General features: G+C 39.8%; 3 protein-coding genes across 3 annotated transcripts in view; 2 read left to right on the forward strand and 1 right to left on the reverse strand.

Annotated features, from left to right (window-relative positions):
- The window catches only part of AHSG (alpha 2-HS glycoprotein), a 6,996-nt gene extending 5,655 nt beyond the window's left edge, over nt 1–1,341 (forward strand). Inside the window, exon 7 of the mRNA XM_085307129.1 lies at nt 760–1,341. Coding sequence (XP_085163255.1) covers nt 760–1,035 — 276 coding nt within the window. The 3' untranslated portion in view covers nt 1,036–1,341. The remainder of the gene's footprint in view (nt 1–759) is intronic.
- Nucleotides 1–21,457, reverse strand: part of LOC146594657 (uncharacterized) — a 125,586-nt gene that overhangs the window by 50,254 nt on the left and 53,875 nt on the right. The gene's annotated exons all lie outside the window — the stretch shown is intronic.
- FETUB (fetuin B) lies at nt 6,960–16,023 on the forward strand. The gene is given in 6 exon segments (XM_085307128.1): nt 6,960–7,178; nt 11,528–11,638; nt 13,045–13,132; nt 13,826–13,992; nt 14,948–15,061; nt 15,925–16,023. Coding segments are annotated over 6 exon segments (798 nt in total).

Consider the following 21,457-nt stretch of genomic DNA (forward strand, 5'->3'; position numbering starts at 1 on the left):
AAAAAAAAAGAAAGAAAAAAAAAAGTGACTCCTGGCTGTCCTATGGATTTATGTGCCAGGAATTCAGTCATCTGTATCATYCCTGCTTGACACAGCTCCTCCTTCCTAACCATCTGGGAACTTTACCTGCCCGGYAGGGCAAATGGAACCAAATTCTGCTCAGCTAGGGGTAGAGCTAGCTAGATGTAAAACATAATTGCGTCACGGTGGTGGATGAAATTAGTTGAGGACTTCTTCTCATATTCCTTAGACCTGACTGAATTCAGGTGCACTGCTATAGCAAGGATAGGGGACATCTATGCGCACAAGGCCTGAGCAGTAGCCTGGCATTTTGGCCTCCTTTTGGTCTGAGATGGGCTAACTGGTGGCTGAGGACTTCCTATGGACCAGAACTCTTGGTAACAAAATAGTAACAGTAGCTGTCTACGGCGTGTACAAAAGAAAGAATACAGATTGGGGGAGCAGCTGTGTTTGAGTGTTTCACCAGCTGCACAGGATGCACTGGAAGTTTACACAGCACAGAAGCTGGTGCTAATGATACACTGGATATTAAAGATGTGCTTCTGGGCTCCTGCCTCTGTGTTCAAATTCAAATCAAAACTTCCCTGATGGTCAGGAATATTTAGGTCTTGGCTGGGGGGCTATGTCTATTTAGAAGCAGGATACTTAGTAATATAATAATGATCCACATACAATAAACTCCAAGGCACTGAACACACACACACACACACACACACACAAACTGTTTTTCTTTTTCAGCCTGGAGTTATCTATCAGCCAGGCCAAGATACATCAGCAGGACTGCTGCCCAGTGTTGTACAAGGCTTCACAAACCATAATCTCAGGCTTTCCCACAACAACCCTGTTGCGTCTGAATCCAGCTCTTCAGAATTTCCTACTTCCGCGGTAGCAGCAAAGTCTGTAGTAAAAAGAACAGTTGGAGAAGTTGCTCAGCATGACAAAGTAGCTCGTCCAGTTGGCTTTGTGCCTCCTCCTCCTCCATGCCCCGGAAGGATCCACCATTTCAAGATATAGGCTGTGTTACAGACACAGAAAGCCAGCTGACTGAAGGATCAGTATGCAGCAGCATCACCAACACACACAGAATACCAAATGCAGACAGCTGAGAACACTTGAATCTTTGAGCCCCACCGAGTTTCACCTTGCAGATAGCATAGCAGCAGCCAGGATCTTGCAAAGGCCTGCTTCAAAATGCAGGGAACTGCAAAATATAGCAGTTATTTTCTCCGCACACACATGGATGCTCTAGTTAAAACACAGAAAATATTGTTTCAATGACACTGTTGAGCTGTACAACAGTTGTAGCTTTGTGATAGAGACACCAGTCCAAAGGTTACTTCACAATAAAACATTCAGCAGAAATGCTTTGTTACCTTATATCTGTATATATTTTCATTTAGTTGTCAAGCATCTCCTTCATGGCATTATGAGTCATACTCTGGGCTCTGCTTCAAAAACAGTAAGCTCCTGCACTTCTCATCAGCTTCACTGGGATGTGTGGGTGCTGAGCACTGCAGGAAATCAGGTCAGTCCTTTCTTTTGATCACACATCAGAAACACTAAAAAAGTGACAGGCAAGAAAYGCTTTCCTCCTTTTCACCTTAGTGTATCCTAGCATGTACCCACTTTCAGTATCCACCAAGAGTACCTCACTACTTCTGGATATGACATAATGAACAATAACAGCATCCATGCCTATGGAAAGAACACAGAATCAGGACATACTCATTCCAACATGGGCTGAAAGCACCAATATTTCCAGTGAAGCACATGCGTCTTCCCTGTCTTCTAGCATATACACAGGAGTAATGTGATCATGGGATGCACACGAGGAAATACCAGTTCAAAGAAATAAAAATGTTATTTGGACACACATCTAATGCAATGGAACCCAGACAGTGATGGCAATTTACCATTGTACTAATCTCTCTGCCTTTCTTAAGAGACATGTGTTAGAGACAAAATCTACTCTAGGCAGAGCAGGAATAAGGGACAGGGGCCAGAAGGATCTTTACTGCCAGCCAGACTGGAATTCTGCAGGCCCAGGGGAGCAGTCTCAAATACAGTCATGAATCTTTAACTAGGAACAGCGCTTGCTACAAGATAATTATCAGGCAGCCAGCAAAACCTGCAGAACACATGTCATTTCTGAGCTATTTCAAATAACTTATTCTGCTTTCTTAGCTACCGTCATGCAGCATTCAGTAAGCAAAAGAACTAATATTTGCTCTTCGTGACAGTGCAACAGGTTGCTATACAGAAGGGTTCTGCTCTGCTGTGTGAACGGGGGACRGAAAAGCCATATGCACTTACACCAGTGCTTCAGCTGGTGTGTGGAGAGCAAAGAAAGAGGGACATCAGCCCAGACTCCGTGAACCACAGTCTCACGCTATGGGAACATACTGTTGACCAGCTCTCCTCACTGAGGCAGCAAGCTCATTTTTCAAGAACATGCTGTGTTCTTGCAGGAACTATATTGCAGGCTATCTCAATGTTGYGGCCTATCTGACAAGCTACTGTCAGGTGCTTGCTCAGTGGTTTCTTGCTTCCTGTGAAGCGGTGGCTCCAGTATATTCAGCATGCAGCCATTTGTTTTAAAAGTGCTAGTACAGTGCTGTGCAAAGTATTAAAAGTGGTAATGTGGGCAGTCCCTACCATCCCAACCCACTGTATGGGACAGCATATAAACTGTATGAGTTTAAAGAAAGGATTATTATTTTGATTTGTGTTACTACCAGAACTTCAGAAACATCAGACTGGCTTTTTAATTCCTCAAGAGTAATTACTTTTTCTAGCTTTTGGATTTTTAAATACAGGAGTTGCCTTAGACAARCCACAAAAAGTGTACTGTGTATAGYAAAATGGGTATTAAGTTACAAAGACRGTGTTTCCCAGGCTCAGAAAATTCTCCCTTTGACGGCAGAAATGGCATGTTTATATTAAGAATTCCTGCTCATGGGGATCTCTGAACTCAAAAAATGCTGCATTCTCTTGTTGCATTTTCCAACCACACAAAACAAGGGTATGCACATTCGCAGCCTCCAGGCTTCACAGATGTTTTGCTRCACCTAGCCTAACTGCTCCATTTTTCCCTAAAAATAAAAATAAAAAAAAGCAGAATTGCCCTGTGTTCTCTCTTGCAATTACAGCTAGAAACTGCACCTCAGCTCCTTTCTTCCTAACACTTTTGCCCTCCTAAGGCATATTATATTACATTTTCCACCACTGAAGTAGTCACTTTGTCACCCCTAGTATGGCCCTGTACTCATGCACCTGAACTTTAGTAACAGATTTAGTATTTCATATCAGATCTCTTTGGCAATGTGTGATATTAAATAGCAATATGTAAAAAAAATGCCTTCTTCCCTGAAATGCAGCATGAATAACTGTGTAAGATCTGCATCATTGATTGACAATGCTTTTCAKCTTTTTCAAATTCTGTTTTGCTAAGGCACATGTACTTCATGTGATGCTTTGGCTGGACATGCTCAGATTTCCCAGCTGTGTGCATGTTTTCAGGTTAGCTACTTGAATAGAAAAATTTTTTCCTTTCCAGTGGGTGGAAGAGCACAAAGAACAGAGTSAGGGATATAACAATTCCTCATTATAAAAGGCACCGACATAGCCAGTACTAACTGGCACCAATCTCCATAGAAATGCCATGTACTGTAAGGATAAAGAAAATGAGTTATTATCCTTTAGCCRCAGGGGAAGCATTCCCAGGCACAGGGAACAATGTGAGCGAGTCTGCATTGCTGCTTCTGTCGTTCTTGTACTATGGCTACAGCAGTGTTTCTCAACATTCATTCCTTGTATCCCTTCCCTCTAGGATACAGTTTGTGCATTAATCCTCACTCTGAGTTTGAAAAGCAGCTGGGGACACATAAGGTGGCTCAGTTTAGCAGGCATTGGTCCTGCTTGTCCGCCTTTGCCACCAACCAGTCTTCTCAGAAGAGTTTCAGCCCCATCTCTGCTGCAGCTCCTTCTTCCTGGCTGCATAATTCTGTCTCTGTGGACATGCCTTGGGYTACTTTTTGCAGCCTCCCTGAAGAACGTATGTTGAGCACTGCTGGGSTAAAGAGCTCAGAATYTTTATACTATCAGTAAGAAAACCTGACAATATATAAAATTAAAAAAAAAACTTTACAATACTCTTAAATAGAGAAAATWTTGTCCTTCCCTGGTGCTCTTTCTTCTTCATTCCTCAGTAAAGGGCAACTTTCAAATGTAAAGGTACTCAGCGCCATCCAGAAGACAGCTGTGGTCACAGAGCCTCCCATAGCACAAAATGAGGAACAGAGAAACGGTTACCCAGCTTCTGTTATCCTTCAAGGTGAAATTCTGCAGGAGGATTGTCTCTCAGTAGGACACTAGTGTCTTTCACTAGGATCCTCCCCAAGTAATTGCGGTCATCACTCCACCAGATCTTCAAGATCACAGGTGAGTTTTTGTATAGCTATTCCTGTCCCTYCTAAGCATGTAGTTCTTTACAGATTAGCCACATAGCATCCTGGTGTCATTTCAAACTAACATTTCTCTGAGCAGAATTTTCTGCAACCATATTTGTCTGTACTCAGCAAATCACTTGAGAATTCATAGTGATTACAGCGCAATCTTTTAGCSGGCAAATCGACCTTCAAAGCTGGCAGGGGGTGAGTCTGGCATGGCATGAGTCAAAGAAGATTATGGGAACTAAAYCTGCATGGCTACATGGGTGCTCGCTGACGCAATGAGGGAGCAGCTATCCCAGTGAATGGCTCCCCCCACAATCACAGTCCTCAGYCACATCAGGATTTTACTGTTTTATTGTTGCTGAAAAGGAAGGAAGGCAGAGCACTGAGCAGTGCCAAACTAATTAAAATGGTGGCACTGCTGGACCAGTTTCCTTTGCCTCTCAGGCYTACAGCCACAGGCTTATGATTCTCCTGTGGCTTCCTGCAATTTAAACTGGGGTAGACTGTGGCAGTGGCTAGAGGAGGGAAGCTAGGGAGCTAAGGATTAAGTAGGTGGGACTCTTTCCTTTGAGCCAATTCTGACCATATAGCATAAGGGAGACAATAACACTGAACAAGACAGAAAACTGAAGTCCTAAATAATCTGGCCAGGAGACAGTTATGGGATAAATAGCTACATTTCACAGATAAGTCTCAGGATTAAATATGGCAGAGCTAYGCAGGGTGATGTGAGCTGGCAAGAAAACAATTGAATGTGCATACTTCTTGACTCAAAGTACAAACAGAAGCATTTACAGASAGCAAAAGAGCTAGAAGTAGCACTAGGATGAAGCTACTGATTACAGAATGTCAGATGAAGGACGTTCCCCCTTCAGTTTACTTTAGACACTCTATCCTCTTTAAAAGTTTTTTTCTTCTCTGTTAGATTTTCCCCCTCAGACCTTTGACAYTGAGACTTGCATGACCAGTGCTGATTACATAACTTACAGGCCACCTCCTCTCCTCCCTTCTTGGCATATAACTTTAGGCAGTCCTTACTACTTCATCACTAAGTTTGGTTCTCAGGCAATAAAAGTGCAGYAGCATGTTTTAATTAGTATGGGAGTTCATATACAACTGTTCTTGCCTCTAAACCCAGAGAAGAATAAAACTAGGCATTGCCAGGCAYAGGCTGAAACCAGGTGGAACCAGAAAGTTAAGACAGGAGGAGATAAAAGGAATTAGGATTTGCCCTCTGGCATCAGAAGAAACAGGGAAGGATGGAGAGTTATTAGAGAGCTTTGCTTTGTGTAGCAGTGAGAACCAAATCAGACAGTAAGAGAATCTGATGAAATAGGAAATGTCCTGAGCCAGGAAGTAGGCCAGGTGAAATCAGAAGGGAGTAGGTGGGAGATACATGGTAGGTAGCAATAAATTGAGAGGTTCAGGCAACATCAAAAGATAAGTTGGCTAGAAACAAGGCATTGTGGGGCAACATATCCTATAATGAAGCTTTTAATAGCCTAATACTGTTTTGATAACCTTGGTTCACTTACTGTCTATTTCTTCCCACCTCTTACAGCAGCTCATTTTGCACCATCCCACCACAAGAAGTGAAGCCCTTGGGGCTAGAACGTGTGTTTAGAAACTTATCACATCTATGCTACTATATTCAATTACAGTGATTGTTAAGTCCCAAATGAAGACAGTGGAAATTTCTGCTTAAAAACAGACACCACGATGAAGCTGTGAAGTCTTTACAGTACATGGCATATGTACTATAGTACATTACTATGTTATCTAAGAAAATTTAACAGCTTGAGCTGGCTTGTGCTCACTTATTCATAGGTTTCTGTCTGGAGGGAGACTGCATTTTGCTTGCTTAGGGTAGAAATACACAGAGAATTAATCCAAACACAGCTTTCCATCCTCATCAGATTGACTGCATATAACTTAGATGGTCAGTACATTTGTTTACAAATCACATTTAGTTATAACATGTGCAATGTGTAAAATCAGTCAACTCTGTGGCTCTGATCCTGTCCCCATTCAAGTCAGTGAAACCTCTGCTACTGGCTTATATGGGAGCAGGACTGGATCATTTACAGAACAGATCTGGAGCCAGAGCTGCCCAGCATGTAGCTTTATTTAAGCAACACTCACTTGTTAGGAAAGTGTCTTTGTGTCTGTATTCTCACCCTTTGCGATGAGGTCAGAGGTATATGACCTGGCCAATGAGAGACTGAACTTGAGATGTAAAGCCAGAAAGAAGATGTGCTCTCTGGTCTCCGAGGGAGCCACAATGCTTTTGTAAAACCCTGTGTAATCATTGACTTTGTGTTTGCAATTGCAGATGTAGTTTTAAAGGTGATGGTCAGTATACAGTAAAAAGGGGACATGAGTTTATGAAAGAGACACAGCTCCATCATAAAAGCATGCTCTTTCAGGCATATCCCTCCATACTGACTTCCCACGCTGGTTTGCTGCACTCGTTTTCTAAGCAGAATGGTCTTATTTATTTCACTGCTCTTTGGCTTACAGGTACTTTGCTCCTGGGCTGCCTCTGCTGCCAAAGAGGTACCAACTCCACTGCTTTCCCCCAGCTGTGATGACACCGCAGTAGAGGAAGCTGCAGATCTGGCTCTTCGTCAGAGCAACGCTGACCGAAGAGAGGGCTATGTACTCAGTCTCTATTGAATTTTCAGTGTTCGAGAGCATCCTCAGGTAAAAGTTACCTGCTTGTTCTACACCTTTTTCTCCTGCAAAGGGCCCTGAATCTATTGCTATTCCCTAGCAATAGGGGTCTGAACTAAGAAATATTTTAAAAGGAAAATGTAAAGTTACATTTCGCAGGGCTCTAGAGGCCATGTCAACCTTACACACAGATGACTAGAAACAGTTTCATCACCACTGTGGGCAATTAGAGAGCAAAGCTCAGGCACGATTCTCTGCTGTCTGCCCCTGGAACAGCTCCAGGCATCAGTACAAATTCAGTATGAAACACTACTACTATGATTTAATTTAATTTTACACCTTCCTCCCACTGCCTTGAACAGTTGGAGTGCAAAGGCTATTAACTCACTGTGCATTTTGCACAGAAGATGTGAACGCTAACAGGTGTAAACAAGTCCAACTTGGGACCAGGAAATTTTTTCATAGACCTCTAAATGATGACTCATCTTCTCTCCAGAAGAAATCTGAAACCAGTTCATAGCAAAAGTTATCTTGGAAATGCATATGGAATATCACTCATCTCTTCAAATATTTTATTTCCCTATGTGTGCTTAATTTATTTCTATTTTGTGTTACAATAGCTGCATCTACTGGCACTAGATAGGGACAACCTGAAATGAGTGTACAAGGCCCTAAGGCACAAGGCACCATGCAAACATGCTACTAACATTTGCTGTCATGCTTGCTCACTGCACATATGCTGTGACTTCTAGCAATCCAAGATCTCACCGCTAAAGATGCGCAGACATTTTGCCATGCTTTGCAGTATGTTCTTTGTTTTGCTTTGCTCAGGTGATAGAATGTGCCCACAAAACAACTGCATCAGTTATCTTGGGAATAATTTCACATGGGACGTCACTAAGTTGGCCCAGAACCTGTGTCACCAGTTATGGTGTTAGTAGCTCTAGATGTCAGCCATAGTCCTATCCCCAAAGATATATCAAGGGGGAAGCCTTGATACATGTAGCCAGAACACAATTTGTCATGTCAGCTCCAGCTAAAAGATGGCCTTTCAGTGGGTATTTTCTACTGGAAAAAATTAGAGCAGCCCAATGACTACYCTAGACTGCAATATGGTGGGTGCAGACTTGCTATGAACCACTTGATTCATCTCCCCACTTCTCCCTTCACCTGTTGCAAGTATATCTCAGCACAGGAGAATGCTGCTCCTTGTTTGTGATATGGTCTGTCACTTACTTCCCTAGAGTCTTTATTTATTTTCTTTCAGGCATACTTTACTTTTTATTTATTTGTCTATTTTTTTTGTTTATTTAATTTATTCTTCTTATTATTTTTGTGTATGCATCTAATATGCTTATCCTGTAAATAAGGTGTTTCAAGACACTATGTAATAACATAGACCATTTACGCTCTTCATTGCATTTTTTGCTACTGCTGGAACAGAACATATAATAAGCAATCAGTTATGTCAGGGATATTCACAGCTGGTAACAGTGTATTCTGTAGCCTTCTGTTCTCCACAAATARATCAAAAAATCAATATTTTTTTATCAGTCAGTGGTCTCGCTCCTATATTTTTAACCAATTCTTAAGCTAAAAACAATTTCAGAATTATTTCAAACTCAAATCTGCCCTTAAGCAACTTCTGGTGTTTTAATTTTGCTCTAATTGAAACTAACGAGCCATTTGCCATTAACTTATATGCAAGTAGGACRGAGCCTTTCTTTCATAGCAGATACTCAGGATTATCTTCATTGACAACCACTTAAATAAAATTACAAATCATGCAAAATTTCTTTCCCTTGCAGCAGGTCAACCCACCACAAAGGCAATGCTCTGCTGTTGCCAAATCCCTTCTGGCTACAAGGCTYGCACTGCATTGGCAATACTAGCATCAGCAGCACCGAGGAAGGGATCTTTTCATCAGTGCAAAAAACAGATACGTTTTTATTCAATACTAAGCAGATATCAAAAGGCCCTTGTGTAATGGTCATTTTATGAAAATTAAAATAAGGACAATGAAACCTTCAGAGATCTGCAGAGCTCTGAATAAACCCCAAATTATCCTTTCTGCAGTGAAGGTGATGCATATAGAAGAAAGCAGACAAAAAAAAGTGTTGATTTTATAATAACCTCATCTGTATATTACAACTGGTATTATAAGAGCTATAGGCAACAGAAAATACAAAGAGCCGTGTTGCATTTAGTATTTCCACAATTACCAAGCTTTTCATTCAGTCTTCATGATTCAGCTGAGTAAATTCATCTAACATCAAACACATCTGATCATAAGAGTATTTCTTTAMTGTGAGACGTGTGTGCTTTCGCCTCCAGAATTCCCAAATGACCAACTTGAAAGCTCAAGTAACCAGTCCTAACTTYGGGATTCCTTGAAGATATCCATTTTCCCTGGCTATTAATTGTCCATGTAGGATAGTCTTACTAATGTTTTCTCTCACGGCAAAAATATTTAAAATTACAAGCCTGTACCACATGCTGCACTACTCAGAAAGCAGTTAAATTTCCAGAAAATGGCAAATACTCTTTGATCAGCCCTACTTTCTGTTTACTGACCTGATCTGTATTAGCTACCATTTTAAGAACACATAAAACACCATACTATTTAGGGACCCTGCATGTAAACAGAAAATTACAACTATTTCCTTCCACAGAAGGATCCATGCAGCCAGGTGTGAGGACATTGAGATGCAACTGTGTATCACGCTGCTGCACCTCAGCTTCATTCTTTGTCAAAATAGGTTTTGGTCTTTTCAAGACCTTGAAAACGTATAATTAAACCTCAGGATTAGAATTGTGGGCAAACCCTCAGAGCTCAGTGCCAGGCTTTGCAAGACTACTTTACAGAGCACTTAGAAAAAGAAAGGTAACAAAACAGAATAAGTGGTATAAGGCATGCTAAGTGTGAATGTAACACAACAGCTTAGAGAAAAAGTTTATAAAACATTCTACTCACAGTCTGCTCATTCGTTATACCCTTTTTGGGGGGTCTTTTGTATTTAAAGGGTCTACTGATACATTTACAARCATACACTTTAGAGTTCACATATAAAATCACCATCCCAATCTCTTTTCAGAGAAAATCTCTGTATTGTGTGACCAGAATAGTTTGTACCACTCAGTCTCAGAATTGAATAGAAGCCTCGTAATGTTCTTCCAAGTGGCACAAAACCACAAAAAGACAGTCTTATTCCGACTTTCATGGGCTCTAGTGACCAGTGTTCACTTGCTGTTTAACAGAAATCAAAACMGAAGCCAAAATAGTACAGATACTGGACTCAGCCTTCTGCAAGGCTCTTTTTTCCATAAATTAGTCAAATGAGCTAGGAGTGAAGGAATCTTCCTCTCACTGAGCTCTGCTTTTGCTCTTTCTTTAGCAGAGGCACAATCTCAATCTAAACAGGCAGCTAACAACCATGTGTAAGTTCTTTAGGCTGTATAAATGCTGGAGATGAAAGCTGCTCCMTTTCCAGCTCTTCAATGCAGTAAATAAAACATGAGTCTCATAAGCTGTATCCCTGGTAAGCACCCTGGAGCAATGCTTGCCTGTTATGTATCACTTCATATATTGAGCTGTACTTTTAATATTTTCCTATCCCCCTCCCATGGAAACACAGCTGCCCAGATGTTAAGCCCGAACTGCTTTTTTGTACCTACACTGCAGAGAATTCAGTTAAGGTTTCCAGACTTAAGCACAGGCTCAGAACTTAAGAATTGGACTGAAGCTATACGTGAGCCAGGGGCATGCATGYGGATTTGCAAGGTCTCTCATAGCACTTTCTGGTATTTGAGAGAATATTTAAGTTGTGCATACCAACACAGTTGCTGTCTTTTTACAGTGACTGCAAAGCATCCTTATTTGAAAAAGACAGTACTGTAAGAAATAAGATGTTTCTGTTTCACATATATGCTGGCAAAATTCCATGTCAACAGTTTACTATTATTTATGGCATTTACTGTCTCATTCTTACTGAAAGCAAAACAACCTATATTTCAAAACTAATCCTAAAATTCAGCTGACTATGAAAACATCACCATTTTGTTCTTTATTCTTGAGTTCTTGTTGGTACCAGAATCAAAAGGCTAAAACTGATTTCCAAAGGCTGTTCAGGCTAAAACTGATTTCCAAAGGCTGTTCTTAAATTAAATGTAGCTTGGTGCATGACCAAGCCTGTTCGAACAGGGCCGGATTTGGCTGACCTGATTTGCCACAGATAAAAATTTGTCCTGCAGAATGTTCAGCTTTTGGATATTTGCATATCCCACCTATATATTCTCTTTCTCCATCTCTTTCTTTTATTTGTCCCTCTTTCATTCCGCACAAAACTGGCATATAATTCCTTCCTTTTTTATGTCTTTAGGAGATCACTGGTTCCGTCTTCTTTCTCATCTTGGATGTAGTAGATACCACCTGCCACGCTCTCAGCAAGAAGGTGTGGAAGAGCTGTGCAACCAGATCTACTCATGCAACTGTAAGGACTTTTTATATTTAATCTCAGATATAAGAGTTACTCAGGTACTACTGAGGACAGTCGAATTTCTACATAYGCACTTTTTGTAGGCAGCAGAGCTTAGTTAGAAAGAAATCAAAATCCATATTTTAAGGCTCATAGTTTTCATATGTACTTTCTTATCAGTCTATGGAGTGGTAAGATGTACTTTAAAAATGAAGTTTTGACCAGAGCTAATCAGCAGACATGAAAAAATAGCTATGCTAGAGCACTATTTAGAATCCATGGTCTACTTTTTATAGCAATTCTGTAAGAGTTTATTTTAAAGACAGCTCATCAAGAAGAGAATAAAAGAAACTCACTTTTATATAACATGTGACCTATAGTTTAGTTTAACTCTACTTTCATTCTGACAACTTCACAAAAATAGTACTGAAAGGAGAGAAGAAAGAAAACCCAGCAACATATGTGGCAAAGATAGAAAGTGACTTAAGCCTGCTGCCACAGGTGACCAAAATGATTCTGAACAAGTAAAAAATAACTTCAAAAATTGAGACAGACCGGAAAGAAGTTTTGTGCATAAAAAAAAAAAAAAAAAAAAAAAAAAAGTGTCCATTTAATTTGTTTTGAGCTGCTTCTTAGATCAATCAGTTTTCATTTTTAAATGCAAAACTGAAAAAAAAAAATTCTGCTCATTTCTACTTAAAGCACTTTTAGCAGGAGAAGTGCCCAAAGAAAGCTTGACAAGTCCCTCTTTTACACCTTTGGAAGCTTCTATGAATATTCTAGGAAATGTACATCCTAGAGGTCTTGATCTTCCATGTGGCAATATTTAAGAAGCATTCAGAGAACATTCATTTAACTACTAAACATAGTAGTTAATGTTTAGTACAGGTTAAYAGGTCGGTATTTTTTCTGCCATGAAATCAGAGTATCTTTGTGTGTGAGGGTGATCTTACAGTGTCACAGAGTTGATTTAGGGTCTTTCACGCCATTCTCCTTCCTTGCTATGGACATAGAAAGAGGGGAAAACCTGGAATTCAGGCGACTGGATCCAGACACACTGGGTTGATCTCCAAGAGTGGCTTAAGCTGTCTGCTCCCAGAGGAGGAGCTTGGCAAGGGGCAACAATTTGTGACATTCAAGATGCCAGAAGAGTGGTCCTGGGGACGCCAACCTGCAGACAAGCACTGCAGAAGTATAACTAAGAATCATGCTGATGTACACCAAGGGAAGATCTGGCCTTCTATTTCTACAGGGTCTATTGAGAAGAGAAATGTGCTTCATTTGCATTTGAGTATTAACACAAGTTTCTTTTGTTGTACAGAATTTCATAACTGTAAGAAGAAAAACAGTGATTCACTGGTACCAGGTGGTCACTGCAAGGCTGCAAAATAAATTCCTTCTACATGTTTATATTGTTTTAGGTTTATGGTCAATGTAAAGCAATTATCTACATTAATCAGCCATGGAAGATTACTCATCTGAGTACCTACAAGTGCATTTTACAATCAGGTACATCTTTATTCAACACACTTTAAAAGAGAATTGGAAAGAAACTGTTTGCCATACAGCATTACTTTTAATTTTAATTGTAATAACAACACCATGGTGTCTCCATTCACTTTCAGCTGTCCTAATTTTCTCAGGTCAGTGATCATAAGACCAGTGCAGTCCTGCAACACCAAGCAGTGCCGAGAATAACTTTGTTCTCATCTCATTTCATCTCTCTGCCGGGAAACTCAGCAGAGCCTCTGTATGGGCTTTTACCATCCAGTCCAAAAAGTATCTTACAGATTTGTGAAAGGCAAGTAAGAAGAGTAAGCCCATTGTCAGCAAGCTGAACCTTTTAATGTAGTGTTTCTGTCTCCATTAGAATACTTCTAAGGGTCTGCAAATTCAGGAAGATTGAAAATCATTAAGTGACTCAAACCCTATATTGTTACTGTAGGGGACTGGAGTATGGGTGAGCAGGGTTGGGAGACATAGACGTATCTATGTGACAGTTCAGTGATGATGTTGATGGCTATCACATCTGTGTTAAATATTGTTTGAACATAATTACGTAAAAAGTTTAGGGTATGCATAACAACCAAAGACACAAAGATATAAACAAGAAATGGATGCAGACACTTCCCTACACTGTTAACATGCTCTTACGGTTCTGTACACTTCTCATTAGTGACATCGTTTTGTTTGAAAAAAAAGTTCCACACAGATATATTCAGGCAACATGTCCTGACTGCCCAGTTGATGACTGTTCAACTGAGCCCAAATACTTGGAAGWTGCTATTCAAAGCCTTGCCAAGTTCAATGAAAAAAGTGAACAGACTCATTATTTCTCTGTCCTCAATGTCACAAAAGTTTCAACACAGGTAAGTCAAAAGTCATCTGACTTGCCTCAGTCCTAAAGAAGTATGGATCCACCTGTCAGACTTGTTATGCCTCACAGGTTGTTTGTAAGTTGCATCTATACAGTACAGAGAGTGTTTGTTTCCAGGGAGAACACTCCTAGGAAATGAGGAGCTGCACTGAGACAAGACTTTGATTCCATTTATTGTAAAAAAGAAGTTCTTTCCTTTTTTTTCTTTTCTTTCCCCCTCCACAAGATGCAGATTTGCATTCCAAAATTCAAGAAAGTTTCATGGTGAGCTCTTTCTTCCTTCATCATCATGAATTAGTGGATCCTTATTAAAAAGTATTTTATAAAGCACAGTAATGCCTTCTAACACATACCTGTAATTCACTAAATGAGTTTAAACATGATTTCAAATTAATTTTAGACTAAGAGAATTAATGATCACCTGTCTAAATCCTGCCTGTTTACCACAGCAATATCCAGTCTCTYTAACATTCACTATATATAGATAACAAATCGGTTTTCACTTTCTATCTCAAAATGTTATATAGTACCACAATGCACTATTTAAYTGTTCCCATCTTCCAAAGCAGAGGTACTTGCATTACAGCAATTGAAAAAGTGATCCTTTTCTATAAAGCAACTTGAAACGTTCAACAAGTCATAACGAGGGTCTTTGGATATATAGTTCTATATAGAAGCTACATTCTTACAAAAAATAAACTAGTTTCAACTACAGCTACTTGATGAGTTATTAGGATTGTGCATATAGAGGAAGTAGAAAATAATCAGGCAATAAACTAGCACTGGTAAAAATATTCTTCTGTAATACAAATAGCAGAACTATCTCAACTAAAACCTGCCCCTTCTACAATTAGCAGCACTTTGCATTCATTTTAAAGCATGCCAGATTTTTTTCCTCTTCCTGACACGTGCACAAGGGCTAATTGTCTCRGGTCTCTCATTAACAGTGGGTAGCTGGTCCTGCACATTTTGTAGAGTTTACAATTCARGAGACATCCTGCTCCAAATCTTACTCTGTTGGTGACATCTCCAAGTGCAAACCTCTCTCATCTGATTTAGCTGTAAGTATTTTCCCTTRTATAAACACGTGTTTTGCAGATACTACGATTCTTCAGTGATTACTTAGTCTATCTCCTTTAATTCTTTGCAAACAAGAATCAAAGRAGACTGTAGTGCTATGTGGCCTGCAAGTGTATAAACTGCCTTAGAACAAATAAAGCATTTTAGTTAAAGTTCTGGATGCTTGCCTAGAAGTTCATGAACAAAGAAAACACAAAAAATTCCATCCAGAAAATGGTGGGTAGCTACTGCTTTATGAAAGTGAATACTTCTCAAGGATTTCCTTTCAGTAAACAGATATAGACAGTGAATTGCAAACATGGCATAAAGAGAATAGTCACRCTGTGATCAAGTCAGCTATGGAAAACATTTAGGAATTAAGAGGAAAAAACTGTAAGAGGAGCCGAAAGACTTAATGAATACACTACTCAGAGAKTCCGTCTTCTTAAGTCTCATCTTCAGTGGCATTAGAGCCATGTTACCTCCAGAGCCTGGTAAATACACAGCTGTTAGTAGCAAAATCAGGGGATCTAACAAACACTAGTACGCTGTGAAAATGTTTTTCCCTTAGAAAGCATACTCTGTTTTCTACCTTGGCTGCATACTGTGTTGCTGTAGCTGGACCTTAGGCAGCCAGGTTATTCTTACTATCACGTTACCTAACCCTCCTTTGCAAATATAAAGGCCTTTCTAAAATGCTGCCCTCATTTGTAAATTTGTCAATCCAAGTTTGTCCAAGCTGCTTATCCCTATAAATACATGTAGAAGCTAAAACTATTCAGGCTTTCATAATCTCCCATTTTACACAATAAGAACTAAATATCAGAGTTACAAGGTGAAAAAATGCTTGCATTTTTTTTTCCAGAGAATGGGTTTCTGCATAGTCTCTGTAATAAGAAGTGACTGGGAACAGAAACAGATTGTGGAAATATYCTGTAATCTACAGTCCAGAGGTATTTCTTAATCTAATCTTAATATTGCAWCAGTAACACGCCTTTATAAAACCTGAACTGAACTCCTGAAAGTCCACAGTCATTTTTACATTTTCTTATCCACAAAGATAGAAAGACTGTTTATTTCCTACTGCTTTACCTGCACAATTACACAAAGGAAGTGGAAAAGGCTACCCACTTGCCAGCACGTGAACCTTATGCACATAATTCTGGCTGGTGGAGAATCAAATCCAAGCTACTAAGATTTGTATGCTTTACTAACCCTGCTGTGCAGGTAAAATGACAATTTACAAAATCAGACTAACACCTTRTTGAGATAGGTCATATTAACTGCATCATAATAAAAACCACAGGGACACTCTACAGCCTGCAGCTAAGATAAATCAAATTAAGTTAGACATAGCAGCGTACTGACAATAACAAATACAAATAAAAGAGAAGATAAGAAGAAAAAGAAAGCACATGAGACCTATATGAGGCCACAGTTCCTTTCTCCAGTTACAARCAGACCTGTATGAATCATTTGTTCAACAAAAAATCAACAAAATTGTATGTTTTCTGAAGTTGTTATGCTGCTGAGTCATCACTAGAGATGCTCAGARATTTTTTCACTCAGAAAGTCTTTCAACAAAAAATTACGGCTTTGTTCAATTTAAAATATTCTGGGAAATGTGTAATTTGCGTTAAATGTATTATTTTAGTATGATAAATAAAAATATGAATATGCATAATTTTTATACAAAGGAGCAATTCAAATACTTCAAAGATTGAAATAATACAAAATGTTAGGACTTCATCTACATGAAACACATCAAGTGAGCCAAAATTTGCTTAATTTTAATTCCCTATCTTGAGAAAACTAAATATATTTTGTTTTCATTCAATTTCAGGGTGGAAAATAATTCAAAATCATGTAATCCAMATTCATTTCTCCAAAAAATAAAAAGTCCAAATTCTGTCCAATTCTTAAYACAGTGTGAGCTCTAGGCAGTATCAGCATTTACATTTTTAGTAGGGCATCAAATCTCAGCAGCTTTTTTTCCTCRTGAAGTTTCATATTTGTCAGCTCARGTTTCCYTAACACRACCWGTATGTTCTAGCTTCCTGCACAGACTACTGCTTTGCCTCATGCTGAAATCAAAGATAATAGGTGTCACTAYATATAATAAGTCAAGGAACAAGACCACTGGGGAAACAGCTTGTGATGCTTCAATAATTTCCAAAACCCCCCTTTTCCCCTCTTTTCATTTGATCTCTATACTTTTTCACTTTTGTTTTTTTTATCACGTGGCCTATTAACTGCCTGCGTCTTGATACAAATGTCAGTATGGCTTAAATCTGTTTAGATGATACTAGTGAGATTCACATCAACATATGTAAGACCAGTCTTCCCCCAAAAAAGTATTGGGGACGAAATCAGCTTCATTGATTGCTGGCTACCACAAAGAATATCCCTTTTCCACCCTTTCTGATCGCAGCTGCTCATAATGTTAAATTGAACAGCAATAGCAGCAAGTGGAAATAAATGGAGTGGATTTGGTCTGAACTTAACAGGAATAGTTAAAGAGAACATCCGAAACTCTGGATCCACAGTTKTGARCACTCAGTTGGGATGCTGTTTACAYAACTCCAAAGATAGGGCAAAGAGACTGAATTTGAACCAGTACTTTCTTTAGCCTGTACCTGAAATTTGGGTTCAAACACTCAAAAATGTGTACCAGCAGGGGTGGCTAGCTGAGATATTATAAAATATCTTTATGAAAGTGCCCACCTCCACCCAWGCTTACGTATTAGCTCAGCTGGTTAGAGCGTGGTGCTACTAATGCCAAGGTCATGGGTTCAATCCCCGTACCGGCTATGCTGAGGGTTGGACTAGATGATCTCCAGAGGTCCCTTCCAACCTTACCAYTCTAYGATATTCTTGGTGATGGCARGCTAGTTTTGAACAGGCTTAGTATGTCCATCTTGGTCAGTATAGATTCATGAGGATTTTCCTTGTTCTCTRTGCCCTGCTCCTGCACAGGGATTTCAATATCCAGCTTTCAGTGTCATCTAGGCTATCATCCATATTTGCCCTAAGTGAGGTTTGGTGCCAGAGTCCCAGACTAATTCCTTGCAGTACAAAAGGGAGACCGAAGATGTGTAGTTTCTGTGTTTCCTTCATCCTCAGGGTCTACCTGGATACTTCCAGCAGTAGCACAGTTCTGAATGAAAGCAGTACTAGAAGGCRTTGATATGCTTAAGAGCTGATAGTTTTTGGCCTTCACTACTTCAAATCCTGCTGATCCAGCAGATCTACACGAACCTGTGAGTGGGTCAGCACTGTGGTTTCCTCCCTCCAACACACCCACAYGGACAGAGGAGGGAACAGGATGTGACAGATCTCACACTCTAAGTGGCAGCAGACTGTCAGATAAAAAAACACATCAGACAAGACTGCAGCCAATCTTCTGCTTAAAAGTCATAGCGCTGAATCTCTCCACCTTCTGGCCTGGTCTATCCACCTCTGGCCTGACTGAGCAAAACAGCTGGCAGCAACACACTCTGTGTACCCTCAGTCAKACCCCAAATGCTCTTTTATCCTCCCAGTGCCATGAACTGTTGAGCACTGCTTCTCCTCGTCCAATGGAGACYAGGCCAGTCACRWACAGGAYACATACAGCTCTTCCTGCAGTCACWGGAGATGAGAAATGGGTGGATTCTGACAGACACAAGTTTTGAAGTCTGTATCTAAAGGAAGGAAAGAGTCACTCAAAGCCCTGCAACTTGCTATTTTCCCTGACAGTCGACTTTAATTAAACAACGCAATTTTTAGACTATTTTCTCCTGAATGAATAAAGTTTCAATCTTTTGTTCATGACAATCAGATGATTCCATAATGTGATATATGCTGTCTGTGCATACCTGAAAGACACATATAGCTCAACCACAATGACTGCTTGGCTTTTTTTTCCGAGCAGGTTGGAGRCTACCAATGGAGGCTGGTGGCTTCATCTCCTCCCTTTGCAGTCTGGCTATCCTGTAGGTACCCTACATGTACCCTATAGAGTAAGGTAGTTAAAYTAATTGTTCCTTTTGGAAAAAGCTAAAGAGTAAGAGGCAGCAGAGGGAAACAAATTAGATAAGGAAACGGAGTGGCCAATTCCAGTACAAAAACGTTGAATTTTGTGACTCTTAGTAAACCACAAACATACAGTCAAGAAACCACACRAAGTCCATGATGTCCACACATCAACAGAGGTTTCATCTCTCTCAGTGCTAAATATTGTGCCTATTGAGTAAATTTTCAAATTTATTTCAGAATCTTTCAACATGTAGTGATCTTAGGATATTATATCATYCACTATTAACTTGCTTTAGGGCGCTGTCCACCTAAAATCTGACCTGATGTTTATTTAAGAAAACATGACAATTTGACATGGACAATGTTTTTTATTCATGCACAGACAACCAAAAGTCAGTGAACTCTAGGACTGTTGACATTTTYCCCAGATATTATCAAACCTTTATCTCTGATTATAGACTATGCCCAGGAATGCATGAACAGGGCAATGACATTTAAAGCTGGATGGATAAGGAATAAGATACACTGGCCTATTTATATATACTTTGCCTAAGCATTCATTTTGATTTTTCAGTTACCCTTCTCCTACTCTCATTCTGGCCAATCTGAGAGTTTTAAAAAACAGGCTTCAAAAATCTCAAGATGGGTTTAAAAAGAAAGGATTTTATAAAATAAGTTATTTTCGACTCTGTTTAACTCCTGACTTCAGAACCTGCTGGCTATACTGACTCCAAAGTTGAAATCTGCATTCCTGATATTACACATGTTAATGAAAACTGCAATTTACCTATATTTTATTGATTTCAAATGTAGATTTTAAGGATCTGTCTCCACATACAAACATACATACAATAAAATCACAAGGGTGGCCAACACTTTCCTCATGTTACTCTACTACAACTTATGAGCAAAATTTTCAAGCTTATATTTTAAGAAAAGTGTAACAMCACAAGCTTCTAAAAATCAAATCCCTTAGAACTTCCTCTGACCCCATTCATAACATCAAACTCTTTTCCCCACTTCTTCCTCCAGCCTCTCAATTCCTTTAGCAAACAGGCCTGTCTTGCGACATATCCTTAAGGTCATCAACTTAAAATGTGGTGGCTTGTTCCAGGAAGCAAATTGCAGCCAAGATGTTGCAGACAAGACAAGGAATGCTGATACCCTTTTCATTCCCTGTATTAGCTCTGGGATGCATTCTAAATAATGAGGTTTTTGTAACTACATTTCCAAACTGCTCACTTGTCAGCTGGCTTTTCAACTTTAGTTCTACCTGAACAAAAGTTGAGAGACAAGAAGAGACCTTAAGGTTATGAAGTTCCTAAAAATTTCATAAAAACTGGTGACTGGTAAAGAAGAAAAGGTCCAAAACAGTGCCCTCACAGAGGGTGAGACTATAAAAGAACTCCTTATCTACCCTGAGCTGCAGCAGCCACCTAGTCAAGACATGCTTATTGGCCAGACAAGTAGAATAGTCCAAACCAGCCAYAGTTTATGCTACCAACTTCCTAGTCAAAAAAAGAAGGGGGCATAGAAGAGAATTAGGCAGGAATGAAAGAGGGACAAAGGGACTTGAAGACGCAGAGTACTAGGAATAACGAGAAGGGGAGGTGTATTGCAGATGTGTGTCACATCTATAGAAACCAGGCCTCATTAATGCTGCTGCTCATAAGGCAAATGGTTTCATTTGTGAAAATAAAGACAAATTTCCTGATAATTGCTCACCATGAACTTCTGTAGACCTTGTTTGTGGKTGTACCAGGGAAATCTCATAAAACAGTGCTGCACTTGTGCTCTGCAGCAAGCACTGCAGTGTTCTCTACGAAAACTCTTRAGTTATTCTGAACTTCTGCAGCCATTCCTGGTGACCCTAGTTTTATCGTAAAATTCTCTGTCATCAAACAATACATTATACAATATACTGATGCTGTAACAAGACAAAAAAACCTTTCAAAGCATCAACCTCATCCTTCTGAGAATCTCTGTTCTCTTAGTGAAGCTGCAGCCAAGGAGGGTAAGCTATAGCTGCGGCTGCTGCTTTGAAGACCATAACCAAAGCAAATTTGTATAACTGCGTTTGTCTCACAAGCAGTAGGCATCCCTGGCAAYGTGCCACACAGATGGGTACATATTCCTGCTGCATATTCCTGTCTACCAACATCACACTACGGAATAATGACTTCCTCAACATTCAAAAGTGGCACAAGTGAGCCAAGCAGGAAAAAGTTATGGCACGATGAAACAGAAGATGAACTCCAAAGGTCCTGGACAACTTCTGCTAAATAACCCACCCTCAGCTGCAGTTCAAAGTATTGCAAAGAAGGAAGGCATAGCAGACTAGAATGCTTTTTACATACTTAGAAGARGTCCATCCTGTGGGG

The sequence above is a fragment of the Rhea americana genome, unplaced genomic scaffold, assembly GCF_003343005.1.
Source record: "Rhea americana isolate MKP2758 unplaced genomic scaffold, rheAme1 scaffold_253, whole genome shotgun sequence".
NCBI classification, from domain to species: Eukaryota; Metazoa; Chordata; class Aves; order Rheiformes; family Rheidae; genus Rhea; species Rhea americana.